This window comes from Ursus arctos, unplaced genomic scaffold (assembly GCF_023065955.2).
Source record: "Ursus arctos isolate Adak ecotype North America unplaced genomic scaffold, UrsArc2.0 scaffold_17, whole genome shotgun sequence".
Lineage (NCBI taxonomy): Eukaryota > Metazoa > Chordata > Mammalia > Carnivora > Ursidae > Ursus > Ursus arctos.
Window position 1 is genome coordinate 34595075 of NW_026622841.1, and position 17837 is coordinate 34612911.

The following is a 17837-nucleotide window of genomic DNA, read 5'->3' on the forward strand; positions in this document are numbered from 1 at the left end:
AAATTTTAAAAATGTATAATAAAAATTTTAAATCACGCCATTTACAATAGAAGCAAAAACATAAAATACTTAAGGATAACATATGTGCATACTTTATAACCTGTACCATGAAAACTACAATTCACTACAGAAAAAAAATTTAAGATAATCTAAATAAATGGAGAAATATGACATCACCAATTGAAAGACTCAATAATATGAAGATGTCAATTTTCCTCAAGTTGATCTACAAATTCAATACATCCCAAACAAAATTCCAAGAGGCAACTTTCTTTTAAAAATTAACAAGCTAATTCTAAAACTTATAGTGAAATGCAAAGGACCTCAAAAAGCCAAAACAGTTTTCAGAAGGAGCAAAGCTGTAAGATTTACCTGGTTTTAAGACTTACTGTAAAATTACAGTAATCAAGTGAGTTTGGTATTGGCCTAGGACAACACAAAGATCAATGGAATGGAAAGAAAATCCCAGGGAAAGACCATGCATGGTTTTTGACAAGGAGGCAGAAGTAATTCTGCAGAAAGGGTAGTCTTTTCTAACAAAGGAAAAAATCTTTGCTACCTTGGGATAGGCAATATTTTTTAGATAGAACACTAAAGACATGAACCACAAAAGAAAAAGTGATGAAGTGAAGTTGATCAAAATAACGAATTTTGCTTCACAAAAGAAAACATTAAGATAGTGCTCACTTTTGTTCTAGTTCTTTGAAAAATGTCATTGGTATTTTGATCGGGATAGCAGTGAAAGTGTAGATTGCTCTGGGTAGCGTGGACATTTTAACTATGTTAATTCTTCCGATCCATGAGCATGGAATATTTTTCCATCTTTTTCTGTCTTCTTCAATGTCTTTCAAGAGTGATTTATAGTTTCTAGAATATAGATCCTTTATGTCTCTGGTTAAGTTAATTCCAAGGAAACGTATGGTTTTTGGTGCTATTGTAAATGGGATGGATTCCCTAATTTCTCTTTCTTCGGTCTCATTATTCGTGTATAGAAATGTAACTGATTTCTGAGCATTGATTTTTCCCTGCATATTCTAAGACCACAATGCTTTGAAATTCGAATTCAAACACACGGAAAAATTTGGAAGAAACTCAAACACTTGGAGACTAAGAACCATCCTGCTCAGGAATGATTCGATAAACCAGGAAATCAAAAATCAATTTAAACAATTTATGGACACCAACGAGAATGAAAACACAACGGTCCAAAACCTATGGGATACTGCAAAGGCAGTCCTAAGGGGGAAATACATAGCCATCCAAGCCTCACTCAAAAGAATAGAAAAATCTAAAATGCAGTTTTTATATTCTCACCTCAAGAAGCTGGAACAGCAACAGAGGGACAGGCCTAATCCACGTACGAGGAAGCGGTTGACCAAGATTAGAGCAGAAATCAATGAATTAGAAATCAGGAGCACAGTAGAGCAGATCAACAGAACTAGAAGCTGGTTCTTTCAGAGAATTAATAAAATTGACAGACCACTGGCAAGACTTATCCAAAAGAATAGAGAAAGGACCCAAATTAATAAAATTATGAATGAAAAAGGAGAGGTCACGACCAACACCAATGAAATTGGAAGGATTATTAGAAACTTTTATCAACAACTTTATGCCAATAAATAAAGCAATCTGGAAGAGATGGAGGCCTCCCTGGAAACCTATAAACTACCAAGACTGAAACAGGAAGAAATTGATTTTTTTAAACAGGCCAATTAATTATGAAGAGATTGAATCAGTGATAAACAACCTTCCAAAAAACAAAACTCCAGGCCCAGACGGTTTTCCTGGGGAATTCTACCAAACATTCAAAGAAGAAATAATACCTATTCTCCTAAAGCTATTTCAAAAAATAGAAATAGAAGGAAAGCTACCAAACTCATTCTATGAGGCCAATATTACCTTGATCCCAAAACCAGGCAAAGACCCCATCAAAAAGGAGAATTACAAACCGATTTCCCTAGTGAATATAGATCCAAAATCCTCAACAAGATCCTGGCTAATAGGATCCAACAGTATATTAAAAGGATTATCCATTATGACCAAGTGGGATTCATCCCTGGGATGCAAGGGTGGTTCAACATTCACAAATCTATCAGTGTCTTAGATTTTATCCAGAAGGAAAAATTCAAAAATCATATGATTCTCTCAATAGATGCAGAAAAAGCATTTGACAAAATACAGCATCCTTTCCTGATTAAAACACTTCAGAGTGTAGGGATAGAGGGTACATTCCTCAATCTCATAAAAGCCATCTATGAAAAGCCTACAGCAAATATCATTCTCAATGGGGAAAAGCTGGAAGCCTTTCCCTTAAGATCAGGAACACGACAAGGATGCCCACTCTCGCCACTATTATTCAACATAGTACCAGAAGTCCTTGCAACAGCAATCAGACAACAAAAAGGGATAAAAGGTATTCAAATCGGCAAAGAAGAAGTCAAAATGTCTCTCTTCGCAGATGACATGATACTCTATATGGAAAACCCAAAAGAATCCACGCCCAAACTAGTAGAAGTTATAGAGCAATTCAGTAACGTGGCGGGATACAAAATCAATGCTCAGATATCAGTTGCATTTCTATACACGAATAATGAGACCGAAGAAAGAGAAATTAGGGAATCCATCCCATTTACAATAGCACCAAAAACCATACATTTCCTTGGAATTAACTTAACCAGAGACATAAAGGATCTATATTCTAGAAACTATAAATCACTCTTGAAAGACATTGAAGAACACACAAAAAGATGGAAAAATATTCCATGTTCATGGATCGGAAGAATTAACATAGTTAAAATGTCCACGCTACCAAGAGCAATCTACACTTTCAATGCTATCCCGATCAAAATACCAATGACATTTTTCAAAGAACTGGAAAAATAGTCCTTAAATTTGTATGGAACCAGAAAAGGCCCCGAATCTCCAAGGAACTGTTGAAAAGGAAAAACAAAGCTGGGGGCATCACAATGCCGGATTTCGAGCTGTACTACAAAGCTGTGATCACAAAGACAGCATGGTACTGGAACAAAAACAGACACATAGACCAATGGAACAGAATAGAGAACCCAGAAATGGACCCTCGGCTCTTTGGGCAGCTAATCTTTGATACAGCAGGAAAAAAAATCCGGTGGAAAAAAGACAGTCTCTTCAATAAATGGTGCTGGGAAAATTGGACAGCTACACGCAAAAGAATGAAACTTGACCACTCTCTCATACCATACACAAAGATAAACTCCAAATGGATGAAAGACCTCGATGTGAGACAGGAATCCATCAAAATCCTAGAGGAGAACATAGGCAGCAACCTCTATGACATCGGCTAAAGCAACCTTTTTCATGACACATCTCCAAAGGCAAGAGAAACAAAAGATAAAATGAACTTGTGGGACTTCATCAAGATAAAAAACTTCTGCACAGCCAAGGAAACAGTCAAAAAAACTAAGAGGCAGCCCACGGAATGGGAGAAGATATTTGCAAATGATACTACAGATAAAAGACTGGTATCCAAATCTACAAAGAACTTCTCAAACTCAATATGCGAGAAACAAATAAACAAATCATAAAATGGGCAGAAGATATGAACAGACACTTTTCCAATGAAGATATACAAATGGCTAACAGACACATGAAAAAATGTTCAAAATCATTAGCCATCAGGGAAATTCAAATCAAAACCACACTAAGATACCACCTTACGCCAGTTAGAATGGCAAAAATTGACAAGGCAAGAAACAACAATTGCTGGAGAGGATGTGGAGAAAGGGGATCCCTCCTACATTGTTGGTGGGAATGCAAGTTGGTACAGCCACTCTGGAAAACAGTGTGGAGTTCCCTTAAAAAGTTAAAAATTGAGCTACCCTATGACCCAACCACTACTGGGTATTTACCCCAAAGATACAGACATAGTGAAGAGAAGGGCCATGTGCACCCCAATGTTCATAGCAGCATTGACCACAATAGCTAAATTGTGGAAGGAACCAAGATGCCCTTCAACAGAAGACTGGATCAAGAAGTTGTGGTCCACATATACAATGGAATATTACTCAGCTATCAGAAAGAATGAATTGTCAACATTTGCTGCAACATGGACGGCACTGGAGGAGATAATGCTAAGTGAAATAAGTCAAGCAGAGAAAGACAATTATCATATGATTTCTCTCATCTATGGAATATAAGAATTAGGAAGATCGGTAGGGAAAGAAAGGGATAAAGAAAGGGGGGGTAATCAGAAGGGGGAATGAAGCATGAGAGATTATGGACTCTGAGAAACAAACTGAGGGCTTCAGAGGGGAGGGGGGTGGGGGAATGGGATAGACTGGTGATGGGTAGTTAAGGAGGGCACGTATTGCATGGTGCACTGGGTGTTATACGCAACTAACGAATCATCGAACTTTACATCAGAAACCAGGGATGTACTGTATGGTGACTAACATAATACAATAAAAAAAACATTAAAATTAAAAAAATTAAAAAATTAAATAGAGACCCCTCAAAAAAAGAAAAGATAGTGCTCACTTTGGCAGCACATATACTAAAATTGGAACGATGGAGAAGATTAGCATGGCCCCTGCGCAAGAATGACATGCAAATTCATGAAGCGTTCCATAATTTTTTGGGGGCTGTGAGTTCAAGCCCTATGTTGGGTGTAGAGATAACTTAAAAATAAAAATCTTAAAAAAAAAAGAAAGAAAAGAAAACATTAAGATAATTTGAAAGCAAGGTTGGGGGGAAGAAACATACACATATGACAACCTGCATCCAAAGTATATAAAGAACACCTCAATATCAAGAAGAGAAAGGGATGGGTCGAAAAAAAAAAAAACAGGCAAAAGTTTTAACAGGTACTTAAAAGAAGAATGGTCAATGATCCCATTAATCTTAGGAAAACACAAATTAATTTCACAAGGAGATATCACTATACTCATTAGAATGGCCAAAATTTAAAGAAATGACAATACCAAGAGTTAGTGAACATGCTGAATGATGGCATTCTCATCAGTTGCTAGTGGGAGTGTGAAATAACACAACCACTTTAGGAAACAGTTTGGCAGTTTCTTATAAAGTTAAATACACACTTAACATAGAACTGAGTAATTCTATACCTAACGTATTTGCAGAAGAAAGATTAAAACATCATATCCACACAAACACTTGTGCATGTATATTATAGAAGTTTTATTCATAAAAGGCAAAAACTCGAACAACCCAAAGGTCTATTTAACAGGTGAATAAACAAACTAAAGTACACATAATGGAATACAGATCAACAATAAAAAATGAACTACTACTCCACATAACAAATTGGAAAAAAAACTCAAAAACATTACTCCCTGAATTAAGCCAAATACAAAAGGCCAAATATTCTATGATTCCACTTATGTGAAGGATCTAGAATAGTCAAATTCACAGAGACCCAGAGAATAGTGGTTACCAAGGACGTGGGGGGAGGGGAGAGTGAGGAAGTATTTTTAATGGATACAGAGTTTCAATGATGAAAAAGTTCTGGAAATGTATTGTGGAGGTGATTGCACAACAACATGAATGTACTTAATACCACTGAACTGTACACTTAAGAAAGGTTAAGATGATATATTTTATGTTATGTATATTTTTACCACACACACAAAATCATTTTGCTGAGGGAAAAAAGCCAGACAGAAGAGGGTACATACTATATGGCCATTTACATGGCATATCAGAACATGTAAAACTAAGCAAAAATGACAGAAATCACATGAATGGCTCTTCGGGATGGAGAAGAAAAAAAGGAACTGACTATAAAATATCTCAAAGAACTTTTAAAGTGACCTTACATTTGCCTAAACTCACTGAAATATACACTTAAAATGCATACATATTTTTAAAAATGCATACATACTACTATATGTAAATTGTACTTCCATATATTTTCAAATAAACAAATAAGCTTGAGGAGAGAATGAAATGCAACAGAGTAGAAAATAAAACTACAGACTCTAGGAATGAGGTTGTGTTATGGTGTACAAAGAAGGTAGCTGGAAGGAAATATGTGGTCTGAGGAGTATTTGTCAAGATGAAAGAGAAATGACTGTATTTAATGCCAATAGGAAAGCAGTTATCTGAAACCAGGGTTAAAATCCAGAGGTAAAAGAACATAAAGGCTAGGAATGTTTAGTTGCCAGTGTTTGAGGCATATGGAATTTTGTTCTATATTTCCCCACTTCAATAAAAATGAGTCTTCTTAAAAAAAAAAAAAGTGAAGAAAATGGTTTGGCAAGTATAAGCAGAAAAAAGTAGATTGAAATATCTAACAGAAGAAACCTAGCAAACTCGAGGAAAGAAGAACACATTATTCCCATACATCTGTATATTAATTGTAAATACAGTAATAATGGAGTTTCTAGCAATATTAACGAATCTATACTAATAGTAACCTTGTAGTAACACCCGGAATCTCTACCAAGAAACCAGCATTTTGCTAGAAAGCAGAAGGTTGCTGAAACCAAAACAATATGCTCTAATATTTCAGGTATTCTCCAAGCCTTGCAACTGAAATAAAATGGATCACTTAGGACAATAATGGCAACTCAGGACCATTAATAGATGAATTCAAACTAATGGTAATAGCTTTTCAAAGCCATCAAGCATATGTAAGGATATCCCCACCATCTATGTGGTAAAAAGCCTTGTAAGAAGATCATCTGCAAGTATGGAGAGCAACAAATGTTTTCCCAATACAAAAACATTATTGGAAGGGAATGAAAACTCTACTTCAGAGACTAGAACAGCCAAAGAATTCTAGTGAAAGAAATTACTGCTTCTCCCAGGTGGCATATCAAATTCAGACTAAGGCATATACTTGGAAATAGTCATACCCTATATCCTAGCCTCCAAAACATCATTGTAGTCATCTTTATAACTGCAATTCTATGATTTAGTAAGGTAATTTTTTAACATCAGTCTTTTATAAAAGCCTCTACAAACATTATTTTAAGGCCTCGACATGAAATACATTTTGAAACACTTCATATAGCTATTTTTAATTAAAACTAAAGAAAGAAGGAAAAGACCTACTACTTCCAAACATGCAATTCAATGAAAAAAACGAGTACTATTTTAATCAACTTTAAGGTATGACTTTTCATTAAATTTGACTTTTACAATTTATATTAATACATTCCTCTATAGACATCTTCATTTGTCAAGTATTTTAAGACCCCAAAACTGGATGTGTATATTTACAAAAAAATTACTCCAAGAGGTATGTTTCATGCACATCATTAATAAACTGGAATAGTACAACCGAATAGCTATGAACTATTATTCCCAAAATTCAAAATCCCTTATTTTGAATCACGAAAGCATCAGGAGTTAGCAAAACGACAACAGATATTCTTGCGACAGACTACAATAAAATGCTCACTTCTGTTCGGACCTACAACAAAACCAAAGGTAATTACTATGACACTGACTACGACACATCAACCTACATCAACAGCAGAGCTAAGCTTCTGCATTTTCCCTTTCGACAGAGGACTGCTGCAAATACATGTACCAAATAATTTGGGAAATTAAATAAACAAAAAAATGTAAATTAGAAAGTGGTTTGCTCTGGTCTTTCCTTTTTACTTTTTTTCTACTTTTCTTTTTTGGGGCCACAGAATACTTTTTTCTAAAAATCTCTGCTTCCATAAGATCAATGATACAATGACATCAAAACATAGTAATTTCTATTTTCAAAAACAGTTGTTTCTCTTACATTATAAATACATTTCATATCAGATTTTATCTCACCTGGCCAGTTCTTTAATTAAATTTGCAATTCGTCTTTTGTCTTCGAGACATAAATCCTTCAACGATGCACTCTTTATTCCTCCCCTGCAGAAATTCTAATACAAAACAGAAAAATGTTTTGGTTAACTTTTGCTAAAAACAATTTTTAAGACTTTTTGAGACATCTCTTAAAATTAGCAGAGGAGGTAAAATTTCTCAGACATCTTTTCTCTGGTGTTACAATTTTTTTTTTAAAGATTTTGTTTATTTATTTGAGAGTGAGAGACAGAGATAGCGAGATAGAACATGAGCGGGAGGACAGGGAGAAGGAGACTCCTGTTGAGCAGGGAGCCCAATGTAGGGCTCCATCCCAGGACCCTGGGATCATGACCTGAGCCAACGGCAGACGCTTAATGACTGAGCCACCCAGGTGCCCTGGCAGTACACTCTTTACCTGTTTCATTCAAACCTACTATGAATTCAAAACAGGCTAAGGAACTGCCTGTCCAGCAGGGGACATCAAAAAATTTACATAGAGAAGACCACAAAAGGCAGAAATGTCCCTGCTTAAATATTAGGGATTATTAAGGAAACAACGTTCCCTTGGTGAATGTCACAAAACAAACACCTAATGGAAGATACTGAGAACTTTTCCTACAGTACAGCCTGCAGGCTGCTTAAAAGTACACTGAAGTTGACAGCAGAGGCCCCAGTTTCTAGGTTTTCAATATATCCTCAAGTTCATTCGGGGGTACTACACCAAAGAGTAATAATAACAGCTAACACACATCTCATGCTTACTGCATGTCAGGAACATTATAAGTACTTTACACTTAACTAATCTAGCTCATTTGTGTAACAGTGCTATGAATTAAGTATTATTTCTATTTACGGTGAGGGGACATCTTGCCTCAGATTACAGCAGTTAAAGTAGCAGAACCAGGACTCAAGCATATATCCAGAGGATGTGCTCTCAATCACTGAACTATCCTCTCTTGTGTCATAAAAAGTTCTCCCAGTACTTGCACTTCATTAAGAGGGGTCTTTAAAGCAATGAAACTCAGTGAGTCACAGGGAAACTAGAGGTAACATGTAAACCAAAAGAACCCTAGGCATTTGTACAAACCACAAAGTAGGTTAGTCCAATTTCTTCAGGTAGCCAAGGACAATCCAAGACTTCTAAAATGAGTCTTCGAAATACTAATAGCCACAGATGGGGGAGAAAAAGGAGATGGGAAAAAGAAGATGATAAGAAAATAAAATGAGTTTGGTTCTGGATATGGTCAACTTAAAAAGCTAGGAAGATAGTCACATGGAAATGTTTAGGCAGGAAGTTGGAAATATGGGTCTGGCTCTCAAGTCAGAGAAAAACATAAAGATTTAAACTTTAGCCATACGGTATTATGGATGATATTTAGATTTTTATTATTTTCTTTATACTTTTCTATGTTTTAGATTTTTCCTTAACATTAAAAAATACTAGTTTTTAAAAATCATCTATGAATCCAAGATAATAAATTAAAATTGGTATCTGAAAGGACAAAAAAAGAATCAGAAAGATATAATATTGTGGGAGAAAACATGTTTCAAGAAGAGTATGGGTTTAACAGTGCTAAGGCTCAAAAAAGCTACACAGAACGTGTAAAGAAGTCACTCAATTTGGCAATGGGAAAAGTTGCTGAAAACACATGAGAAGATATCTTAGTGGTACAGTGAGTAAAAGAACAAACAAGAGAAACCCTTGCACATGGGCAAGAATTTCAGCAGCATTGTGTATAACAGAACTCCTTGAAAATATGTTTGTCAATTAGAGAATAAACTAGCATATTTAGACAATGGAATTCTGTAGGTACTGGTTGTTATGTTACTTATTGACTTTCATCTTCAAAACCACCCTTTTGTGCCCTCCTTTGCGGTGCTGGGCCTCAGACTCTAGAAACCTCACATCTCCTTTGCCAGATGGCTCTCTGTTAAAACCTGCCAATAGGAAGAACTAGAGGGAGACAAGAGGTTGCTGGAAAAAGAAGACAAGACACAGTCCTTGCAATTTACATCTCATTTCCACTAGTGTCACCGCTGCCAGAGTGTGCCCTGACAAGGACAGAAGATTCCAGTTTGCAATTTTCCCAGCCCTGGCAGAACCAGCCTTTAGCATGTCTCCTTGGGGACAGCAGTATCAGTTAGGTTTGTTCCCCATCATGAGAAGTCCACGTTCCAGCTCTAAAGGGCCCCTCCCTCAAGCTTCTAAGTTTTAATAAATTCAACTTGCTCTGGCTATTCTCCTAGCCCTAGAGATGGGAGTTGTTTCTTGCAGTTACTACCTACCTGATATCTTGGTGTTCTCTGTTTATCTTTCCAGCTCTCCAGCACCAATTTAACAAGTCTTTATATTAAATATTCTCAGTAAAAAAAGTGACTAAACTCTGGCTGAAATATAAGTGAAAAGAAATGACATACAGTGGGGCGCCTAGGTGGCTCAGTTGGTTAAGCACCCGACTCTTGGTTTGGGTTCAGGTCATGAGATCGAGCCCCACATTAGGCTCCATGCTCAGTGGGGAGTCTGCTTGAAGATTCTCTCCCTCTGCTCCTCCCCCAACTCTTTCTCTCTCTCTCTCTCTCAAATAAATAAATAAATAAATAAAATGACATACAGCTATATACAACGTAAGTATACCTCATGAACATAACGTCGAAAAAAGCAAATGATGCAATACACATAGTATGAGCTTATTTATGTAAAGTTCCAAATATATATAACACTGAACATTGTTTAAAGAACAATTATGTATTTAGACTATATTGGACAAGGGTTGGTAAACTACGGCTGCAAGCCAAATCTGGCTCACTGCCTATTTTCGTAAATAAGGGTTTATTAAAACATAGCCATGTACATTCATTCACATGTTGACATATATATGGCTCTTCATACTACAGTGGCAGAGCTGAGTAATTGAGACAGAGGCCACATGGCTCACAAATTAAATATTTACTATCTGGCCCTTTACAGAGAAAGTTTGTTGACCCCTAACAGTTGAAAAAAAAAAAAAAGAATGATAAACACAAAATTCAGGATGGTTTTACCAAAGCAGATGACAGAATAAGGGAAGGATATACCTCTACAGCCACTTGGTTTACAATGGCATCATTCCAATTCAAAGGGGAGAAGAATGGTCATCTCAATAAATAGTGTAGACCTACAGAACTAACTTAACACTATACCCATACTAATTCCTGATGAATGATGGATTTCACGGTGAGAAGTAAAACAATGTGGCTTCTAAAAGAAAGAGAGAGAGAACCTGCTGCAAAGCGTGTAGTTGGCTAACAGCCTCACCTAACTACTGCCATACCTTCAGATGCACTGCGGTGTTCACACCAGTGCCAGTGACTGGAAACAGCAGAGGTGCTAGAACTGAGCCATTTCTGCTTGACATGGCATCCTTCAAGAACAGGATTTGCTCTGGGATTCCCCATTAGCCTGACAGACACCACCTCTGACTGCAAGGCAGTACGAAAGTGTGAGATTTTTCCTAGTCAATTTTTCTTCTTTCTTTGTTCTCTCACAAATGTCAGACCTGCAATAAAATCCTAAGGCTCTCCTTGCCTATTCCTGTTCACTTTACTCTCTATCCTGTGTCAGCTTTTCCTCCACTAACTCTCTTCCATTTTTACTTTCATCGTAGTACCTACTTCCCAGAACACTTGAACTGACATAATTGACTTTCATCTTCAAACTGATAAAAACACTTATATAAACCCATTTTTGAAAACCTTAGTGAATTAAGGACATAGCTATTGAACATCAATGGCTACAAAGATCACATACAGAAAAACTACAAGACATTATTTCTCTGAAGAGGAACACACACAGCATCTACCTAGTTTTGAGAAAAAAATACATACGTGCACACATATACACACCCCACACACATCATTTTTAGTTTTGCAACAAAATAAATACACACATACACAGCCCCTACATTCCACTTCTGGGCAAAAAGGAGTAATAGGAACCATGCTTACCTGGAAGCCTAAAACAACCAAAAAGCCTGACAAAATAAATGAAAAGCAGTTTTCAAACACTGGACAACAGGCAGCACAGGAAAGAGATCACTGAAAGAGGGGAACCAAATAAGGTGAGCCATGCAGTTATCCTAGCTAAACTGCCTCTGGAGTTTTCAGGGTGCAATGTGGGGAAACCCAGATGGAGCCCAGCAATCTCAAGTTGAGGATAGAGCTGGGAGTCCAGGAAAGCCTAAGTGTCTAGAATTTGCAGGGCAGAGTCATGGAGAGGATAGAACTGCACGGAAAGAGAGCTCCAGGGATCTGTATAGGGTTCTCTGCATATCACCCACTGAGTACTGATTAGCATTTTTCTATGAGGAAACCCACGAAAAGCTAAGGAAAGAATAAATGAGAATGTGAGAATAATTTCTGTAGTTAATACAGTGCCAGCAATAGTCCATGCTCCCACCAGCCAGAGTGGAAAATCCCATAATTCAAGGGGCATCAGGAAGAGTACTCAGGTCACTGCCTACAGTGGGCAAAATAGCCCTATATTAAAAGCTGCTCTGAAGTCACCTTTACAAGCGCCGGGGTGGCTCAGTTGGTTAAGCGACTGCCTTGGGCTCAGGTCATGATTCTGGATCCTCAGGATCAAATCCCACATAAGGCTCCCTGCTCAGCAGGGAGTCTGCTTCTCCCTCTGACACTCCCCCCTCTCATGCTCTCTCTCTCTCAAATAAATAAAAATCTTAAAAAAAAAAAAAAAAAAGCTTAAACCCAAGATTCAAAAAGATCAACTACTCCCAAATAACTCAACTTAGTCCCAGAAAAAAACCTCAAGATTAATTATTAAAACACAACATATCCAGAACTCAAAAAAAAAGGTATGATTCATACTGTCTGGGGGCATCCAATAAAAAACAACCAGGCAGGTAAAGAAGCACAAAAATACAATACATAAATAGAAAAATTACTCAATTGAAATCTCTCCATAAATAACTCAGATGATAGAATTATAAACAAGAACATTAAAATAGTTATATTCCATATGTTCAAGAAAGTAGAAGACCCAGCATTTTAAGTAGAGACATGAAATATATAAATAAAAACAAAAGACCCAAACTGAACTTCTAGAGATAAAAACACTTATATAAAAAATACACTGAATGAGACTAGTGACAGAAGACTATTAATGAATTTGAGAAAAAGCAATATAAACCATCTACAGATAAACACAGAACAACAACAAAAACTGGCAACAAAAAAATAAGCAAAAAGCTGTGGAGTAACCTCAAGTGACCTAATCCCTGCATAACTGGAGTCCTCGAAAAATAATAGTATCTCAACACATAATGGCCCAAAATTTTCCCAATTTTATGAAAACTAATAAACTCTCCAATCCAAAAGACTCAACAAACCCCAACCAAAAGACACATTTAGAAAATAAGTTCAAGGCATACTATAATCAAATTGCTTGAAACTAGGAATAAAAGGAAAATCCTAAAAGTAGTTTAAACTCACATACTAAATACAAAAGGATAAAAGTAAGAATGACAGCAGACTTCTCAAAAACAGTGAAAGCAGGCAACAGTGCAATGACATCATTAAAGTACTAAAGGAAAAAAACCTATCAACTCAAAATCTATAACCAGTAAAAATGAAAGTGAAACAGACTTCTTCAGGCATACAAAAGCCAAAATATCCATTCCAGTGTACCTGAACTATCATTATGTTAAAGGAAGTACTTTAAGCAGATGGAGAATACCAATGATATCAAATAGAAAACAACAGATATGGTAACTACACAGGTAAATTTAAAAGCCTTTTGTTGAGGGGCACCTATGTTCTGACTCTTGATTTCAGCTTAGGTCTTGATCTCGGGGTCATGAGATGAAGTATGACATCAGGCTTCATGCTCAGCACAGAGTCTGCTTGAGAGTCTTTCTCCCTCTCTCATTCATGCTTTCTCTCTAAAATAAATAAATCTTTTAAAAAACCCATAAAAATAAAAGCCTTTTGTTTAATTATTTGAACCTCTTTAAAACGCAATTTTAAAAAAAGGAATCCAAATTGGAAAGGGAGATGTAAAACTACCTCTATTCACAAATGGCATAATCATATATATATAAAATTATAAGAAATTCACCAAAAACTATTAAATTCAAATTAATAAGTGAATTTAGAAAGGTTCCAGGATACAAAACCGTTAGACAAAATCAACTGTATTTCCATTCACTAGCAACAAATAACTCAAAAATAAAATTAAGAAAACAATTCCATTAATAATAGCATCAAAAAAGCATAAAATACCTAATCTTTAGAAATAAACTGAACAAAAAGAGTACAAGATATGTACACCTAAAACTACAAAACATTGCTGAAAGAAATTAAGGAAGACCTACGTAAATGAAAGCTATCTCATCATACACCATATTCAAGAACTGGAAGAACTGATATTATTGAGAATACTCTCCAAACTTATCTGAAGATTTACTGCACTTGCTATCAAAATTCAGGCTGACCCTTGTACAAAAATTGCCAAGGTGAATCTACAACCCCTATAGAAATTCAAGGGATGCAGAACAGCCAAAATCTTGAAAAAGCAAATCAAACTTGGAGGACCTACATTTCCTGACTCCAAAAAAAATTCCAGATGGTAATTATCTTGGTATTGGCATAAAAATAGAAATGTTAATCAATGGAATAGAATCAAGAATTCACAAATAAACCCTTAAATTTACATGGTTAAGGGATTTTCAACAGGGTACCAGAACAATCAAAAGGAAAGGAATAATCTTAACAAATGATGCTGGGACAAGTGGATATCCACATACAACAGAATGAATTTGGGTCACTCCATACAAAAACTAAATCAAAATGGATCAAAGACTAAATGTAATACCTAAAACTATAAAACTCTTAGAAGAAAATATTGGTGTAAATCTTTAAGAACTTGAACTAGACAATGATTTTTTAGATATGACAGCAAAACACAGGTAACTGAAAAAAACTGATAAACTGGACTTCAAAATTAAAACTTTCATGCTTCAAATGACACCAATAAGAAAGGGAAAGATAATGCAGAGAATGAGAGAAACTGTTTGCAGATCATATATCTTCTAAGGGACTTGAAGATGGAATGTATAAAGAACTCTTCTAACTTCATTAGTAAGAAGACAAATAACCCAACTGAAAAGTATCTGAATGGACATTTCTCTAAACATATATAAATGGCCAAGAAGCTCATAAAGAAATGATTATTATTAGTCATTAGGGAAATACAAATCAAAACCACAATGAGATACCTCTTCATACTGACTAGGATGGTTATAATAAAAAGGATGGCTATGAAGTGTTGGCAAGAATGTGGAGAAACTGCAATCCTTATTCATATGTTGCTGGTAATATGTAAATTGGTATAGCCATTTTGGCAGTTCATCAAAAGGTTAAACAGAATTACTACATGACCCAGCAATTCTACTTCTAGGCAAATACCCAAGAGAACTAAAAACATATATCCACACAAAAACTTGTACATGAACTAATTCATAGCAACATTATTCATATAGCCAAAAAGCCTAACAACCCAAAGTCCTTCAACTGGTGAATGGATGAATATATACTCAGCTACAAAAAGTAATGAAGTAATAATACATGATACCCCATAGATAAACCTTGAAATCATTATGCTAAGTGAAAGAAGACAGCCACAATAGGCCACATATTATAGGATTCCATTTACATGAAATGCCCAGAATAGACCAATCTATAGAGACTAAAGTAGATTAGTGGTTGTTAGGGGCTGAGATGAAAAGAAAATGGAAGTGACTGCTAATGCATATGCAGTTTCTTTCTGGGGTGATGAAAATGTTTCGGAATTAGATTGTGGTGATGGATCCACAACTCTGTGAATATACAAAAAGAAATAATGAATTGTACATTTTAAAAGGGTAAGTTTTATGATATGTGAATTATAGGTAAATCTGAAAAAAAGAGTTGAATATTAAAGCAAAAGTAATAACAATGTATTGGGGATTTACTTATAGAAGTAAAGTGTATGACAATATCATAAAAGTCAAGACACAAACGGTTGAAAGGTCCTCAAAGTTACAGGTAAAGTGGAAAATATAACTTTAAATAGGCTGTGATAAGTTAAAGATATATACTATAATTACCAAAGCCAATGAAATAGCCCAACAAAGAATTACAGTTAGTAAGCCAACAGAATCATAAAAAAATATGGACTTAATCCAAAAGAAGGTCATTGTTCAATATAAAATGCACACACCATTTTATGAAAAAACACTTTCAATTTTGATAAGATCCTGCAAATTCAACTACTATTCACATCCCAGTGTAAAGTGGGTACAATGGAGATCCAAGTGACTAAGCAGGCCTTTTGGGCAAGTCACAGTTAAATCCCACAGACTACTAAACATAATCATCAGTAACAAACTAAATATTGGAAATGTCCTCAAGAATGTTAACCAGGATTAAAAAAACATTTTCTCTGAAAGGGTTCAACAGTAAATACTTTGGCTTTCTGGACCAACAACATTATGGTATCAACTTTACCATCAGAATAGAAAAGCAGCAATAATATTAAAAGAATAAGTATGACCATGTTCCAGTAAAACTTTATTCACTAAACAGGCAGCAAGGAAATCAGGCCTATAAGTCATAGATTGCCAAACCCTGACTTAACCTGAACAAAAGGTAAAGTAAAATAAACCTATCAGATAAGGACATGTAGCAAAAGAATGTACAGATACTAACACAAAAGCAAAGATGAAGGAGAAATCAATGACTGGGCTATGGAGTCCTTATGATACTTTTAAAGTGAAGGAAATAATAATAATGTAGGAGAATTTTAACAAAGTTTCTTTCTTATATATAAAGGTTTATACATCATCATCTAACAAATTCACAAGAACAAAAATCATAAAGCACACTTAGTAAAAGAAAAAATGATTGTCATTTTGATTTACTAATTTCACATAGATCAGGATGTAGGTCTTTTGAAACATACTAAAACAATAAATTTTTCTTAACTAAGGCTTAAGGCAAGCCTAGACATTTTAGAGCAAAACCTCTGAGTAATCTACATATTCATAATGTAAAGCATTCTAGAATCCTCCTTACCTTTTAAGATTGCTTGTAGATTATCTAACGTTCTTTCAAAGACTCTTCTACCCTTTTCTATCGGTAATTGGTCAGCATAGAAAAATCACTTATTGGTCTGCATTTATAAAGATTGGAGAATAAGGGGAAAAAAAAGGCAAATTACTGACCTGTTCATCTACTGAATCTCCTGCACCTTTTAAAGACTCCATGGAGATTGAAGCGGCAGTAACCCCGGAAGTCTTAAGCTTAACATCAGCTTTTGGACTTAACTTGTGTCTTGATTTGGTATTTCCTTCTGTAGAAATTCCTAAGGATTTCCATCAAACAAAATATCAAAATTATACTTTATCCTCTTAAACTCACCCCCCATGAAGCTCTTCTCTGACATACCTCTTTATGGGACCTGACAGGGAAAACTCTTATTTTATAAACTTTATTTTAAACCTCTTAGTAAATAATGAATCATGGAAAGACTATGTTCTGAATACATTTAAGATTCAATTGAAATATTTTTAAAAGGTGATATGAAAATTCATAAGTCACATTAAAACCAATAAATTACAACATACAATACATACCCTAATATAGGGGAAATTAAAAATCTGATTTTTCGCATAATTAGGATACCTTCAATGGGTCAGTTTTACTACTCATTTAGTAATAACCAATAAGCTTTAAAGAGTCTATCACATAAACCCTATATCAAGAAGTTTTCTCATTTTTCTTTGAATTTAGGCTATTATTTGTAATATAAAATGTAAGAATGTTTTGCTCTTTAATAGATGAATGTAGTATTCTACAAATTCATCAAAAGCTCACTTGCCCGACCAGCCCCTAAAATAAGGCAGTATTTCAAAACTTAGTAAGGTCTAACTACATATTTTTTTTAATTACTTTCCAATGGATTGTTCTGCACATAGTTATTCCTGCAAAGTGGTCCAACTGTTTTATTTTCT

The 17837-nt window shown here is 35.3% G+C and overlaps 1 protein-coding gene and 1 non-coding gene across 9 annotated transcripts in view; one reads left to right on the forward strand and one right to left on the reverse strand.

Annotated features, from left to right (window-relative positions):
- KIAA1328 (KIAA1328 ortholog) overlaps positions 1-17837 on the reverse strand; it is a 335798-nt gene that overhangs the window by 311058 nt on the left and 6903 nt on the right. For all 8 annotated transcript variants that reach the window (XM_026496213.4, XM_057313119.1, XM_026496212.4 and 5 more), the window contains 2 exons: positions 17049-17188; positions 7774-7868 (listed from right to left, as the gene is read on the reverse strand). In XM_026496213.4, coding sequence (XP_026351998.4) covers positions 7774-7868; positions 17049-17188 — 235 coding nt within the window. The remainder of the gene's footprint in view (positions 1-7773; positions 7869-17048; positions 17189-17837) is intronic.
- Positions 4508-4612, forward strand: LOC113253582 (U6 spliceosomal RNA). The gene has a single exon (XR_003315473.1). It is a non-coding gene; the product is annotated as a U6 spliceosomal RNA (small nuclear RNA).